The sequence below is a fragment of the Astatotilapia calliptera genome, chromosome 7 (genome assembly GCF_964374335.1).
Source record: "Astatotilapia calliptera chromosome 7, fAstCal68.1, whole genome shotgun sequence".
NCBI lineage: Eukaryota > Metazoa > Chordata > Actinopteri > Cichliformes > Cichlidae > Astatotilapia > Astatotilapia calliptera.
Genome location: NC_137428.1, coordinates 66092153 through 66109820, shown reverse-complemented (window position 1 = coordinate 66109820; position 17668 = coordinate 66092153). Strand labels below are relative to the sequence as shown.

The following is a 17668-nucleotide window of genomic DNA, read 5'->3' as shown; positions in this document are numbered from 1 at the left end:
ATGTACAGAAATAGAGAGCAGGGGAGGCAAGAGAGGCAATGGCAACTATAACTGACAGCAAAAAGCAATAGAGCTTAAAAGTCCAAATAAATTAAGGAAATAACAGTTCTGATAATGATGTTAAATTTATTTTCACTGTTTTCCCCCTTTAGTTTCTCTGGGGGTGGCAGTGGTCAGGGAATTACATAACGTAATAAAGTAAATAAATAAAGTAAATAAAGTTACAGCTCTTCTGTCGATACTGTGTGTGACCATTCTGTAACTGTGTAATTTTGAAATTTTCCCACTAAGGTTTGCACGAGAAATAGATCATGACTGTGTGGTGAATGGTCAGCAACTTCCTAAAGGAGCAAAACTGGAGATCCCTGCAGGCTTCCTCCATTATGACCCAGAACACTGGCCCGAGCCTGAGAAGTTCATTCCTGAGAGGTGCTTCAGTTCTGTCTGAAACGAGTAAAGAGACTGACTTATGACTGCAGTCAAATGTTGACTTATTAACATGATTTCAGCTGTATATTAACAACATATTAAATATTTTTCTGTACAGTGGTACAAATACATTTTTTGGGTGTGGTAAACACTTTTGTGTAGTGAAATTATCACATCTGCAACCCACAAATACAATCTCAATTCAGAAAGTTGGGACACAGTGTAAAATATAAATAAAAACAATGCATTTATTTACAAATCTTATAAACCCATAATTTATTCAAAATAGAACATTTAAACTGAGATATAGCTTGATTTTGAATTTGTTGGGAGTTGGCACATTGCAGTGTCAGTAGTTAGTAGTATCAGTTAGTAGTATCTCCTCTTTTTAACAACAGTCTGGAAACTGAAGAGACCAGTTGCTGGACTTGGAGTTGCTGGACTTGGATTGAGAGTTTTGCTTTCATGCTCTGCTCTTTCTTTACCACAACGAACCAATGCAGCCTCCACATCTCTTCAGCAGTGGCCCCAATCTGTCTGTCAATTTCCCACTCCATTTTTCCCTCACTTCTGAGGGTCTTCATAAGACCCTCAGATACTTAAACCCCTGCACTTGGGGTAGCAACTCGTCCCTGAAAAGAGTAGGCACTCCACCCTTTTCAGCTAAGAACCATGGCCTCCACCTTGGAGTTGTGATTCTCGTTCTTGCCGCTTCATACTCGGCTGGAAACCGCTCCAGTGAGTGCTGGAGACAACCACCAGATGAAGCCAAGAGACCCACATCACCTGCAAATAGCAACGAGGAGATTCAAAGGTCACCAAAATGGGAACTTTCTGTCACATGGCTATGCCTAGAAATTCTTTCCATAAAAACTATGAACAGAACTGTATCATGTAATATTTTTCATGTAGTTAAATATCTCAGTTCAAGATAACAGTAGTTTTATGCCATTGTATAAAGTAGCAAGAGAAATTTGTCTCATTAAGAATGTGGTCTTTTAGTTTCCAATGCTTTTCATTCAACTTTAAAAACAACAACTTGCTGTTGATCCCCAGGTTTACACCAGAGGCCAAGGCCAGTCGACATCCATTCGTATACCTACCATTTGGGGCTGGCCCCCGTAACTGTGTGGGAATGAAGCTCGCCCAGCTTGAAATCAAACTGGCTTTAATGCATCTGTTCCACAACTTCAACATCACTACCTGCTCTAAGACTGAGGTACGTTTGACTTAGAGCTGCTCAGCAAATCTCATGAATGTTCATTAACAGCCAGTCCTGAAAAAAGATGTTTGTTTTATCGAGGGCACTCTTTTTTTCAGGTTCCTCTTGAGTTGAAGTCGTTAAGCACTCTTGGTCCTAAAAATGGTGTTTGTGTGAAAATTTCCAGAAGGAGCAAGTGAGATTGTCTGCTGACTTCTCTATCGAATGACTGGATCATTTTCACCAGACTGCAAAATAAGTTCAACTGTCTTAGTTCAAGTTAATCCAGTACTTGGGAGATGCTTGAAAAATCACAACATTGAAATATTTTAGATTTGAATGTACTAAATATAATAAGGGATTTACTGCAGATTCGTTCAAATGTTTTAGAAAATATTAACTATAATTTTGTGACTGGAACAGTTTGACAATTTACATATCAAATGGAAGGAATGCCACATGAGAAAATATTTCACAAGAAGATTTTCTGTATTGATGCACATATATAAATAGACACTTTATTGCAGTTTTTATGCGCTTGTTGTTTAAAACATTGAATGAATCATTTTTTACAGGAAAGTTGATCCGATTAATCACTCACTGTCTCTTTCAAACAGTGTGAGGAATTGTGACCGGCAGCCTTATGATTTCAGTCCTGATTTTGAGGTTTTCAGTGCTGTCTGTCAGCAAAATAGCACAAATAATCAAATGGCTCCATTCCATGATATTTGGCAAAAAGATGGAGCATATGTAAAGGAGGCACATGCTAATTTTGCCACATTAAATCCCGACTGTTATTCACCTGCTTCATCTACTTTTTGTGCAAACGTTGCAAATCAATGGTTTATCCTTAAATTTTAATGGTCAGTGTACTTGATCTGACACCAGTTGAGTTACAAACCACCAGAACACACAAGAAATGAAAATCCTCTGTGTCCCAGTCTAAAGGAGAATTACGCTATATTTGCTGTTACCTGAAATTAAACCCACATTCTGTATATGGTGATTTATCTGTACCAAATACCCAGAAACGACAGGAAAAGACTCTGTCCAGTACCATCCAGAAAAAAAATCATTGAATATTTTAAATATATTCTGTAAAAGTAACAATGTTATGTTTGGTATTATCATCTTGTGCTTCCGTACGAAATAATTGGGCATGTTTAATATAACAATGTCACAAATGTCTCTCTGGGAAACGCAAGAAGAGCCTTTCCACTCCGGTGCAGATGGGGGCAGTAGACGACGCAGCTTCCTGTGGAGTGACGAGCTGTTGTCAAAAAGAGGAAGACGTGACTATTATATTTACAAAACCTGGGCGAAGGACGAAGAAGGTGAGGTGAGTGTGTGTTTCCCATATGCTGAATGTTGCGGTGTTAATATTATAAAGACACAAGTAATAGAAACATGTTAGTGATATTAGTTAGATGGAAACCTTTATTTCATCAGCAAGCTAACCTAGCATCACATGAGTAAATGAGTTGTACGCCACAGGTAAGGACCGTTAGTAAATGAGAGAAAAAGGGTAGGTTAGGTTTCACTTGTTCAGTGGTTAGTGGTCCCTACAGATCCAGCTAAACTAGTGATGGGCACATGAAGCTTCATGAAGCACTGAAGCTTTTCATCCAATTGGTTCACCCCAGCGCAAAGCGTCTTGAAGCTTCATTTGCTCCAGTAGGACATGTACTGGACGTAAAAATATTAGTTGGCATGAATTTGAAGAGTGTGGCCTTTTGCACACAGCCTGTAAATGTCAACAACAAAAGGAGTGTGTAAAACATGTATCAATCAATCAATCAAACTTTATTTATAAGGCACTTTTCATACAAAGATGTAGCACAAAGTGCTTTACGTGGTTAAAAGCAGCCTACCCCGCCCTCCAACTCACTCCCCACACTTTCATTAACATAAACGATCATGGATACCCCCCCCCCCCCCCCCCACGCACGCGCGCACACACACACACACACACACACACACACACACACACACTTACTTAAAGAGTAAAATTGGGCTGGGCACACATGAGCCAGGTGAGGAAACACTATCACAGGGAGCCGTCTGCACCGGGAGCCGGTCACAGACCGCAGCCTCCAGGCTGGGCACACAGCAGGAGGGAGGCAAAGAAGCCCCCCAGCCAGGCTGAGAAGAGCCCCAGCAGCCACGGTCGATCACAGCCCCGGTGCAGAGAGCGCCCTCCGAGGAAACACTGGAGATATGACCTAATAAGAGTATATACAGAATAAAAAAATAAATAAGAATGGGATACAATATAAATATAAATAGAGTAAGAAGGTAAAAAATGAATAAGAATAAAATCAATAAATATTAGGTAAAACCTCAATTAATAATATAAATAGAATAACAGGATAGAATAAATAAGCATAAAATAGATAAACGTTAAGTAAAAGCTAAATTAAAAAGGTGGGTCTTGAGCCTGTTCTTAAAAACATGTACGTTCTCTGCGGCCCTGAGCTCCTCCGGCAGGTTGTTCCACAGACGAGGACCATACCACTGAAAAGCTGCCTCTCCGTGAGTATGTGTCCTGACTTTAGGGACAATCAAAAGGCCAGTACCAGAGGACCTCAGGGTCCGCGAGGGTTCATATGGTAAAAGCAAATCTGAGAGATAAGAAGGCCCAAGACCATTAAGACATTTAAAAACCAATAAAATAACTTTAAAAGTATATTGTAGTGATGGCAGTATACTGTGTATATTTATACTGGCAGTATGGAAAATGATCATTTGGAAATGCTTAAAATGGAAATGATCATTTACTGTGAGGTGAGGTTGGGGTGTGGACAGTGGTTGTGCTTTTGTAACGTTGAGGTATGGACAGCTACAGACTGAGGCCTCAGTCCTGCCTGTTCACATTTTATTCAGTAAAAACTACATTTTCACTGCTTTTATGACGTTTTTAGTGGGGAGAACATAGCTAGGATTTAATGGTTTAACAAATCTTTTAAATCCTTTGTCCTCCACAATGCTAAATGGCTGGGAGTCCTCAATCACCATGCTAACCAGGTCTTCATCTATTGGAGATTGTTCTCCTGAGGAAAGACAATAAAGACAAAGCACAAATATAAATATCACACACGTAACTTATTACAGCTGTATAATATTGTTATATCATTTAGTAACATTACTGCATGCTATATTATCATGGCATTTGATGGCTCACCTGGTCTTGCTCCACAATCGGTGTTCCCCTTATTCTCATGCAAAGCTCTGTAGTGCCTAAGCATGGATGAGGTGTTGTTGTTATATCCCAGCTCCCTGGCACATAGCAAACACTTCACCTTGTACAAAAGTCAAGACAGCTTAACATAAATTGTATTGCACCATCAGTATTATGAAAATATATCTTCTGTAGAAATTTACATACCTTGTTGGGAGGAATAAAATCAAAATGTTCCCACACAGGGGAGGACATCCTCCTCTTCTTAGCTGGCTCCATTCTCTCCTGACTTTCTCTCCTCACTCTCATAAACCTCCAAACGGTCTCCAAACTCTCACTAACCGCAACTCTCCATCAAACACCTACATTTTTGAATGAAGTCTGAGGGGTTTATATCGCTGTCATATCTCGCGGCAAAGTTCGAACCACTTCATGAACCAGTCACGTGGTACAGCCGGGCAGCGAGGCTTCGGAAGTCATCATTTTCAGCTCCTCCCATAAATGAAGCAAGCCTCGATACGCGCATCGCGGAAACGCCCCCTCAATTACTCGACACAAGCTTTGAAGCCTTGATACAGAACGTCACATCACTAATCTAAAGTATTTATATAAAATGACTTTTACCTTGCTATATAACACTTCTGGTTTCTCTGCTGTGGTGATTTCCGACGTTTCTGTCTGTTTTTATGTCTTATAACTTTACTTCAGTTGGTAAATACACTGTAGGCAAAAAGATTTATGAAGGGGGTATATAATTCTTTTGTTTTAAAGACCTGTTTTGCAAGTATTTTTATGGCTTCCTGTGTTTGTACGTGCATTATATTCAATCTAGTTCTTTTTGTTAACTTAAACCCTTTTTCTTGTTTTTCTGCGCAGGAACTTTCATCTCAGTCTGAGGATAGAAAACAAGATTTTCCAACATGCAGGCTGCAGGTGACTTTTTAAACATGTTCAACATTGAGGTCAGCAGAATATCTGTGACACTCAGCCTCTTCCTCATTTTCCTCGGTCTCCTTTACTGGTGAGTGAACAAATGTTCAGTATTTGTTTATTTATGATGGACAGTCGGACAGTTTTTGGATAATGACACATTTTATGTCAGTTTTCTCTGTACTCCACCACACTTAGCTGGAAATAAAACCTTAGTATGTTTATTTGTGACATATTGTTCTGCTGTGAAAATACAGCAATATATACTATATGTTACATATTATGTATATCCACAGTCACCCATTTTCATAGACTCAAAGGTAATTGGACAATTGACTGATAGGCAGGGGAGGCCTGTTCCCACATTATTTCATGGCAAACTAAGCACTTAAAAGGAGTTAATTATTGAACTTACATTTTGGTCGCTGTTCACATGAACTCTCAATATGAGATGTCAGTGAAGGAAAAAGAAAGTATCATTAGGATAAAAAAATAAAAATAAAACTATCTAAGAGTTAATGAGCTTGATGTTTAATCCTTTCATTCACAACACATCATCACATTTCTGCACTTTTGCCTGTAGGTATTCAGTCCGTCCCTTCTCAGTCCTCTCACGATATGGCATCAAACATCCAAAGCCAGTGCCTTTCTTTGGCAACTTATTCATGTTTCAGCAGGTAAGATACAGTGTAACAAAGGAAGACCAGAGTTACCTTCAACATCTGCTTCATTTTGTGTCAAACTGGGATGGTTTAAAGCAGCGGTCCCCAACCCCTGGGCCTCGGACCGGTACCGGTCCGTGAGTCGTTTGGTACCGGGCCGCGAGAGTTGAGGCTCAGGTGTGAAATGTGTGGTTTTCAGGGTTTTTATTGGTTTTCAGCGTTATTTTGTTATCGTTTTTATCGTTAACTCGGTTTCCCTGGGTCTTTTCATGTGTGTTATGAATAAATCTTCTTTTTTTCGGTACCGGTACTGGTTTTTAGGGGTGCAACGATACTCGTATCGATATTGAACCGTTCGATACAGTGCTTTTGGTTCGGTACGCATATGTATCGAACAATACAAAATTTGTAATTTATTTTATCAACTTTCCTTCTGACGATGATGTCTGTGTTGAGCGCTCAGTGAATCTGCGTTCGACTACTCCGCCTAGGCTGCACTGTCGAGCGCAGATCCACTGAGTGTTCAACACAGACAGCATCGTCAGAAGGAAGAGCGCAGGGCAAGCTAGCGAGACAGAAGTTAAGCTCTCCTTGCAACATGGCAAATTGAACCTCCCCCACCCTCATTCAGATTTGGCGTTTGGAATTATTTTGGTTTTCATGTGACGTATGACCCTGAAGGTAAGCGCGTCATGGACTAAAGTAAAACAGTATGTTGGATGTGCCACGCAATGCTCAATTACATGGGTGGGAACTAGTGTGTTAGCGCAGTTAGCTCGTTAACGTGTTGGCTGTCTAGCCCCACGCAGGGGTAGCTCGTTAACGGAGATTTGCCTTGTTGTGGCGTTAACGTCATTTCAACGAGATTAACGCTGACAGCACTGGTGGGAACACAACGAATATGACTGCACATTTACGCCGACATCATCCTAGTGCAAAGACAAGTGGAAGCAGACAAAAACAACAAGCATGCTACAAACTTTACCCGAGTCATTTAGACAGCCGTTAGCACAGGATTCTCCTTATGGGGACCTGATATGTTTAATATTGTGGCGAGCTCAGACAACGAGGAGACGGAGGTATCGTTTGGTCTTGCTTCCCGTGAGCTAGCCAGGGAGCACAGCCGTTTATTGACATCTGCAGAAGAACACTGCCGCTATGGAACGCCAGGACTGCCATAATGAATTAATTAAATACACCATTAAATAATTAATTAAATGTGGCAATAATTAATTAAAATTGGAATTAATTAATTAAATAAATAGTTATGACACATGTAATTAATTAATTATTGACACATTTAATTAATTATTTATGTATTTCACATTTTAATTAATTATTGACACATTTAATTAATCATTGACACATTTAATTAATTATTTAATGATATATTTATTTATTTCATTTTGGCAGTCCTGGCGCCTGGCTCTCATCTTGAAATAATTTTATCTGTCAGCCTCACCCATCAAACTCAGGGGGCGGGGTTAACGCTGCCCATGCAGCTTCTCTAACATTTGATTGGTTGCCGTGCAAAGTAAGTCAAAACAGGTCGATCCTAGATAATCGATTGCTTGTGTAGACTTGGGGCAGCCAGGTATCCCAGAATGCAGATCAAATCACAGGCAGCAATGGTGGTGGTGTAGTTTTAAAATACCCCGTTTTTCTGTCACCAGCTACACTTTTAACAGTGTTTTAGCCGCGAATGTCGCAACGTATGTCTGGTCAGGTTGTCAACATAGAACATTTTTGCAAAAGTGCTCAGATGTTTTCAGAGATTTCACTAGCTCTGCTAACAGTTAGCATGCAGAGTGCACCGAGGGGGTACGTTAACCGGTTTGTTTACATATTCCACTCTCCATGTCCACATGTTGCATTCGCAGATTCTCATTTTCACCGAACGATCGTCTCTTTCCGCCTGGTCTTGTGTCTCTGTGCTTCTGTAACATAAAGAATGAGCTGACATTTTTCTCACGAAACCAGCGATCAGCTTAACAGACCCTCAGTTTACCTGCATGCATCCTCCTCCTCATCTGTCAGCTGTTTAACACCTGCTGCTAATTCAAGAAACACGCCTACGTTACCTGGTGATAGTCACCGTTTAACTGGGCAGCTGGTGCTCGATATAAAGCAATGTCAGCGCATTTTTCTGCACAAGATAAGTAAATATAGTGTTTTCCCCGAGCGCAGAGCTGCTGGAGCTTGTTTCCTTACAGAGCACTTTATAGGCGAGCCAGCTTTATCAGCGGCTGATGTCCAATCACCGGCACACAGCTTTGAAACCTCACCTTAGTTTTAGCTCTCAGTGGTTAAACGCTGGACTTCATTCACTCAGGTTCTGTCTGTCGGGTCACGTTTACTTCGCTGTTTTATTTACAACTGAGCAAATCGGTTTGGCTGAGGTTAAAGTTACGTTTCATAACTGCATAGTTTCACAGACGTTTAATGGTTCACTGGCACATGTGTTAGACTGAACTATCATCTAAATATCATCTGTTTTTTAATAGTTATTCAACTGTATTCTAAGCACCAGCTGTCTGTTAGAATGTGATTTTTTTTTCTCTCTCTGTTGGCAGACGTATAAAAATGCGCAGGAAAATCTGACGTGCATGGCAAACTTCACCGACAATATTTAGGGAGGAATAAACACACATCAAACATAAATGAACCATTTGCCTGTCTCCATAATTGAGAGCATTTTCTCTTCTTATGTCAACACTCTCTCTCTCTCTCTCTCTCTCTTTTTTTTTTTTGCTTTTTCGGTCATGTTATGTTTACCTGTCAAAGGCTTGTTACAAACTATGAAACACATTGTGCAGACTTCTGGATGTTAGAAGAAAACTAATACCGCTCATGAATGAGACTAAAGGCAGGAAGGTGTCCTTTAAAACTAAACATGTTAATAGGACCTCCCTATTTATATCATAGTTTATGATATAGCACGTGTATTTCAGTAATAGCCTGCTGAGGCCACTATACGTGCTGGCCTCATATCAAATGTGAAGGCAGACTGAGTCTATGTTTGACGTTTTTTATATCTAATCTTCCTTTTCAAACATTTAAACAGGTCACGCTGATTACTGAACAAAAACCCAAAGATCAGATGTTAAACAGATTTATTTGCTCTCTCTCCTCCTTAAACATGTTTTTAATGTTAGTTATAATTCAGAATTGGCGACTGAAACACGTAGGACACATAAGAACATCAGGAAATAAAACACCGATAAATATAACCTCAGTAAAAGAAGTCAGCGGGGGTTATTACAGCTGTGTACCGGGGCCTGCGCTTTGTCGGTGGGATTGCTTGCGAGGCGAGCGGGTCTATCCCACGCTTTGCCGTGAGACTGGGCAGACATCTCCGAAATCATCGAAACACTTTTGCAAAGAGGCTGTATCTTGACAAACCGACCAGACACATGAAGATTAAACCACTATATTCTCGGCTAAAAAAATATTAAAACGGTATTTGGTGACACACAAACAGGGTTTTTCAAAGCTCAGTTCTGTTAGCTTCCACATGCCGGTTGTTGTGTGCTAGAAACAATGGCCACCAGGCCAAAGCAATGGTTTTGACTCGATCAGCGTTAACCCCGCCCCCTGAGTTTGATGGGTGAGGCTGACAGATAAAATTATTTCATGATGAGAGCCAGGCGCCAGGACTGCCAAAATGAAATAAATAAATATATCATTAAATAATTAATTAAATGTGTCAATAATTAATTAAAATGTGAAATACATAAATAATTAATTAAAATGTGAAATACATAAATAATTAATTAAATGTGTCAATAATTAATTAATTACATGTGTCATAACTATTTATTTAATTAATTAATTCCAATTTTAATTAATTATTGCCACATTTAATTAATTATTTAATGGTGTATTTAATTAATTCATTATGGCAGTCCTGGCGTTCCATATGCCGCTAGCTAACTGCTCAGCGCGGCAACCGCACAGCAACAACAACACACAGAGCGCCCTCTGACCCCGGAAGGACACACCGTCGCAGCGAGAGGGCGTCACCCGTCACTATGGCAACATAAACAAAACATAACTGTACAAACAGAACCCCGAACAGCCCTGACCCGCTACATAGCCTCCCACCTAAGGGGTCAGTCGTCCCCGACGACCCCATTGCCCCACACAAAGTCCTGCAAATGTCCAGGTGCCTTCTTTTGGCGCACCGGCCGGTCAACAGGAACAACAGGAGGATACATGGAAGGTTGCTGTTGAGATTTGTCAGGCTACGTTGCCTGAATGTAAAAACCAACTTTATGACACCATTGACACCGTACATCGGGTCGGCTCCAAACGCCCAAACAACACCAGTCCCAGACCTATTATCATCCAGTTCATCTCCCGCAGAACCAGAGATAGCCTGTGGAAAGCAGCTAAGACATCTCCATTCTTAAAGGAAAACCGGGGCTTGAAGTTTGCTGAGGACCTTTCCAGAGAAGAGAGGGAGCGCCGGAGCAAGTTGTGGCCCATTATCGAGAAGGCTCGCAGAGAAAATAAAAAGGCCTATTACGTCGGATGCCGGGGTTTTGTTAATGGGACAGAAGTTTTCCCGTCTTCAGAATGAGAGGTGAATATGGGGGAAGCTAAGGAATGGAAAAGACCCTACAATGTTGCACAGTTGCTTGGACTTGGTTGGCTGTTTTTCATTGATCCTTCTGGCGTTTTGGATCATTAAGTCTATGCCTCATTTATAGTGTGAGGACACTTTAAGTTTCAGCACCTGAGTTGTATCCTAAAAAATATTTCGTGTATTTCTGCCGAGTTATTTTCATCCTTGCAATGCTCGGTCCCTTAGTGAGGTTTATTTTTTGTTAAGCACACAATATTGGTTCTTTAAATTTCTAGCTGTTTATTTTTTGTTTTCTTAATTGTCATTTTCTATTGTTTCCCTAAATGCCAGGGGGTTGAGACAGATCTGTAAACGTAAAGCCTTATTTTTGTTTGCTAAGAAATATAAAAGTCATTTTTGTTTTTTCCAAGAAAGCCATTCTGTATCTGCTGATGTGAACTTCTGGAAGTCTCAGTGGGGTAACGATGTTTGGTATTCGCATGGCACAGAGAGGTCAGCTGGGGTCACAACTCTCAAAGGTAGCTTCGAAGGTATTGTTCTACATTCAGATTGTGACTCTTTGGGTCATTATATTTGTCTGATAGTAGAATACAATCACTCCATTTTCATAATTGTCAATTTATATGGTTATAATACCAAACCTGAAAATGATAATTTAATTGACTCTTTAGATACAAGGATTAGTTTTTGGCTCTCTAAATATCCCAGTTCAAACTTAATAATTGGAGGAGATTTTAATGTTTCACTAAATGACACTATAGACAGATGGCCACCAGCACAACATTTTAGGAATAATTTGAGATTGGAAACATTTATGGATAAATTTAATGTAACTGATATTTGGAGAGACAAATTTCCTGATGATATATCTTTTACCTGGAGTAACCGTTCTGGTTCAAGGAAATCACGTATTGATTTCTGGTTAATATCAAGTAGTCTATCAAAGGACAGTGTTACGGTCAATATCCTTACAACTCCACTTACGGATCATAGAGCAATATATATTAATCTGCAACTCTTTCCTACTATTGCAATTAATAGATCCTCCTATTGGAAATTAAATAGCTCGCTTCTCAGCCATACAATTGTAAAATCTGAAATTACACGACTGTTAAAGCACTTTATACACAAGGCTAATATTGTGAATTCCTATAGCACAAACTGGGAAATTTTTAAATTTGAGACAAGTAAAATGTTGAGACAGTATGGGGCAAAAATAGCTAAGTCAAGGGCAGCAGAAGAAGAAAATCTAATTGTTCAAATTTCCGCAATATATCAACTCCCACCAGACGAGGTCTCGGAGGAGGATAGATTACATCTTAGGTCCTTTCAATCTAAACTGGATGAGATTTACCACCAGAAAGCTGAAGGAGCTTTCGTTCGTTCAAGAAAAAGATGGCTAGAGGAGGGAGAGCAGAATTCTGCTTATTTTTTCCGCTTAGAAAAACAGAGATCTAAAACCAATACTATTCATAAATTGAATATAAATGGTACGGTCAGTGATGATGCAAAAATTATCTCTCAATTTTGTTGTAATTTCTACTCAAAGTTGTATGAATCCAATTATAACGCAAAGGTCGCTACCCAATTTATTGACTCTGTAAACAATGTTGAAATGATTAAAAGTGCTGATAGGCTTTTTTGTGACAGTCCAATTACTGAAAAAGAGATATTGACATCTATTGAATTTCTTAAAAACAACAAATCTCCGGGTACAGATGGGCTGGTGGCTGAATTCTATAAATCATTTTCTTGTCAGCTGGCACCCTTTTTGTTGCAGGTTTATAATGAAAGTATTGAAAGGGGCACTTAGCCCTTATCTTTTTTTACTTTGCACCCAAATTCTTGCCTCTCATATTTCGAATAGCCCTGTGAAGGGTATAAACATAGCAGACAGAGATTGTCATCAGTCAATTGGCAGATGATACCACAATTTTTCTTAAAAATGCCAGCCAAGTGCCAATTGCTTTACGTGTAATAGAGGATTTCTCAAAAGGGTCTGGATTGGTCCTAAACTTAAATAAATGTCAGTTATTACCTGTCAAAGAGTGTAATGTTCAGAGTATTTGTAATATAACAGTTAAAAATGAAGCAACATATTTAGGTCTGATTATCTGCAAAGATCCAAAAGACAGAATTTTACTAAATTTTCCCCCAATTATTAAAAAATCTCAAACCAAATTAAATCAATGGTTGCAGAGAGATTTAAGTTTAAGAGGAAGGGTATTGCTCTCAAAAGCAGAAGGTCTGTCTCGACTGACTTATGCAGCAATTTCTCTGCATGTGGACGGCAAAACTTGTAAGGATATTGACCGAATGCTCTTCAACTTCCTTTGGAAAAACCGGACACATTACATCAGAAAAAGTGTATTGATGAATGACTATGAACACGGTGGTCTCAATGTTTTGGATTTTACTACTCTAAACAATACATTTAAGATTAATTGGGCTAAACATTTTCTTAAAAATCCGGTATCCATTTGGAATTTTATTCCTCACTACATTTTCTCTAAGTTTGGTGGTCTAAGTTTTATCTTAGGTTGTGATTATAATATAGATAAGCTTCCAGAAAAGCTCTCGATGTTTCACAAACAAGTTCTATTAGCTTGGTCCCTTATATATAAACACAACTTTACACCCCATACGTATTCAATTTGGAATAATAGGAACATAGTGTATAAAAATAAATCATTATTTTTTTCTAGGTGGGTTGAGAAACTGATTGTTTTAGTGAATCAGCTGTTTAATCCTAATGGGCAGCTCATGTCCTACTCAGAATTCTTAAACACCTATAAATTTCCAGCCACACCCAAAGAATATGCCATATTATTTGATGCAATACCTACGGGTATTATAATGCTTTTTAAAGGTATTCAACCTTCCATATCATCTGTTTCTCTCCCCAACCCTTTAGATTCACACATAGGAAGAATCTGTCTAACAAACCACAGTAAAAGTAATAAGAATATCCGTGCTTTGTTCCAGACAGAATCTCTAACTATTCCACATGTGGTCTCTTATTGGAATTTCTTTGTCAGTGACATTAACTGGAAAAGAGTATGGTCAATTCCTAACAAGTATCTGGTAACGAATAAAGTGAAGGAAGTCTCATTTAAAATATTGCATAAATTTTATCCTGCTAATCATTACATGACGAAGTTCAAAAGGGACATAAATGTGAGCTGTGGATTTTGTGGAAGCCATCCTGAGACTGCAACACCTCTTCTGGATCTGTTCATACGCTAGAACATTTTGGAAAGACTTCAGTAGATTCATTGCTGGACATCTCTATAATGACTTTACTGTGAAATGGGAAAATGTTGTATTTTGTTTCTTTCGAAGGCAAAAAAAAGGAGATGTTTACTTTATAATAAACTTGTTAGTTATCTTAGCTAAATTTTATTTTCACAAATGCAAATACAGTAACAAAAAACCTAATTTTAAACATTACTATAATGATGTTTTATGTTACATAAAATTGATTAGTGGATCACTTAACAAAAAGGCTATGAAAACTATTACTATTTGTAGTACCGTATTTCCCGGACTACAAAGCGCACCTGAATATTAGCCGCACAAGCTAAAATCAGGGGAAAATCCTGGTTTGTACATACATTAGCCGCACCTGACTAAAAGCCGCAGGTGTTTCAATGTTGACTTATCATATGTAAGAGAATATGCACAAAGGGAATTGTCAGGAAAGAGATGGCTGTTTGGAGACACACCCCTTTTATTAATATTTTGAAAAACAAGTTATGGGTACATATTTGCACATGTAGTACATAACAGTAACCTACAGCACACCAGAAAAATAGATTCGGACTACCTTTTAGGCTCAGGTGCAGTGACACGGCTGTAACAAGAAGAAAAGTCAGTCATTCACCATCTTTCTCTTCTTCCTGCGCTCTAAAACCACCAAAGTCCTCTTCTCCAATGTCGGATACAAACAGGCTCAGGATGGCTTCGTCATCCACTCTCCGCTTCTCTCCTTCGTTATCACTTTCAAAACCAAAGAAATCCTCGTTGTCAGTGTCAGAGTCGAACACCCTCAGAAGGGCCGTGGCGGTGTCCTCCTCTCCATCATGCAGCAGTCCAGCCCTTCAAAATCCGTTGGTGATCGTGGATGTTTTCGCACTTTTCCACGCTGTCAGAATCCACCGGTGGAGTTGGGCATAACTTGCTTTTCGCAAGTTTATCGCTGCTCGTCATCCATGCCTCCCGCTGAATGCGTAGCGCTACTTTGAAGTTTGTTTTTCGCGCTACTTCGTACGGCACTACGTTGCCTGGCGGACGGACATGTGACTAACATACCACTCTTGAACCCCGATCCTTCCGCCAGGCAACGTAGTGCCGTACAACAGCGGAACAAACAAAACAAATCGTCTTACGATATCACAAAAATCATGGAAAATCCATAGAAAAGCCGCACCTGACTAAAAGCCGCAGGGTTCAAAGCTTATGCAAAAAGTAGCGGCTTATAGCCCGACAATTACGGTAATTACAAATTATTTGAATGTTTGTAATTCTTTGTATTACACCCCCTGGCATATGTTAATTTTGTTCTGATTGTATACATGTTCTGTATACTGTTTCTTAATAAAGTTTAATATTTTGAAAAAAAAAAAAAAAGAACACTGCCGCTAGCTAACTGCTCAGCGCGGCAACCGCACAGCAACAACAACAACACACAGAGCGCCCTCTGACCCCGGAAGGACACACCGTCGCAGCGAGAGGGCGTCACCCGTCACTATGGCAACATAAACAAAACATAACTGTACAAACAGAACCCCGAACAGCCCTGACCCGCTACAATATGCTGCTGAGAATATAGTCCAGAAGAAGCGTATAGTATAGCTTTTATTTTGGAAAGAGCCATTTCTCTGTAATAAACTCTCTTTTCCAAAGATTTTTTTTTTATTTTTATTTTTTTATTAGTAATATAAACATACAAACAAAATGCACCATATATTACAGATTCAGAGAATAAACATTTCTTACATATTAGCAACTTTCATATATAGTGAAAATAAAATATAAAGATGGGGTCACATAAATTAACAGATTATTAACTCACTAAATCAAAATCTTCTACAAAGGAAACAAAAAAAGCAGCCTTTTTCTTTTTAACTAAAGTCAAAGATTTAACCAACAGGTTTAGTCTTTTCCAAAGATGAGTGATTCCTCAATCAGATACAGGTGTTACCGCGCCAGATCCGCGGCCCCGAACCGTAGTAAGGAAACCTCTGGCAGTTACTTGAAGGTTCCGTAACTGACTCGTAGCCGGCAACAGCTTACTATACAGGTCAACTTCGCTAGCAAAAAGATCGAAGGAGGAGTAGGAAATTGCTTCACCGAACTTTATTTCTTCTCTAAGGCACGAACACCGCGTACAGTGGGCTGAAACAGTTTACTCACAGCGAGCATCGCCGACACAACTCTGGCTGTCGAGGGAGTTATTATATTCCTTTTATTTATTTTCTTTTCGTCTCTTCTGTAGCTAACCGTTACTTTTTTCCCTTCTCCGCTCTCTCTCTTCACACACACACTAGGCAGTCCCGCTACACACATCCCGAATACATTTCCCATCAGGCTTCATCCTTAAAGGGCCATGCCTGTAACACAGGGCTCGCAAAATCGCTAGCCCGCTAGCTAACTGCTCAGCGCGGCAACCGCACAGCAACAACAACAACAAGAACAGCACACAGGGCGCCCTCTGACCCCGGAAGGACACACCGTCGCAGCGAGAGGGCGTCACCCGTCACTATGGCAACATAAACAAAACATAACTGTACAAACAGAACCCCGAACAGTCCTGACCCGCTACAATATGCTGCTGAGAATATAGCCCAGAAGAAGCGTATAGTATAGCTTTTATTTTGGAAAGAGCCATTTCTCTGTAATAAACTCTCTTTTCCAAAGATGAGTGATTGTCACTACCTGATCGGTACCCCGCATGCGCAAATCTTCCTCTCTTTGCCAATATTGCGACATTCAATATATTTGAATGATGCGGTTAGCGCCCAGTTAGCTCCTAGCATTTCTCAACAGCTTTTGGTTAACTTATTGATATTATTGGCTAAATTTCATATACATAAATCTAAATTTTCTAACGCAAAACCATCCTTTCGGTGCTTTTTAAATGAAACCAAACAATATGTTAAAACCATACAACATTCTCAAAATCAAAAAGCTGTCAAAACCGTAAACCTATGTTCCCTGTTCAATATTATGTGATTCTATAACAGAAAAAAAAAAAAAAAAAAAAAAAAAAAAAAATTTCTCAACAGCTCTGCCTTCTTTTCGACTGCCCGGGACATTTAAACAATGGATAATCCGTATACAAAGATATTCATGCTTTTCTCCTCAGCAGAGAGCGTCCCCCGATTGAGCAACAGCGCCGTAATATAAGAAGAATGGCGCCTAATTACAGAGTTAATAATGCAGACTTTGTAATATCTCACGTGTAGATTCATCAGCCAGATGAAGTGTTTACTGACAATTGACAGTGATAGCGTACATCATCATCACTATTCCAACAATCCTCTCCTCACAGACAAGCATAAACACACTCGACTATCGCTAAATCAAATTTAACACACGTTTGTAATGACGCTAATTCAGTTTATAATAGGGTTTATTCGCTCCGTCAGCAGGTGGCGGTATCCTCGTACACTGGGGAG

The 17668-nt window shown here is 39.5% G+C and overlaps 1 protein-coding gene across 6 annotated transcripts in view; it reads left to right on the top strand.

Moving 5' to 3' along the window:
• The window catches only part of LOC113027103 (thromboxane-A synthase-like), a 35811-nt gene that overhangs the window by 6522 nt on the left and 11621 nt on the right, over positions 1–17668 (top strand). For 2 of the 6 annotated variants that reach the window (XR_003272984.2, XM_026176591.2), the window contains exons 1-3: positions 1826–2969; positions 5685–5829; positions 6322–6415. Coding sequence is in view for 5 of the 6 variants with exons in the window: in XM_026176591.2 (XP_026032376.2) it covers positions 5729–5829; positions 6322–6415 (195 nt within the window). In the remaining variant the exon portion in view is untranslated. Of the gene's footprint in view, positions 1–291; positions 430–1485; positions 1649–1749; positions 2970–5684; positions 5830–6321; positions 6416–17668 lie in introns of those variants that run through there. The other 4 variants (XM_080304912.1, XM_080304913.1, XM_026176594.2 and 1 more) reach the window with 3 other exon arrangements.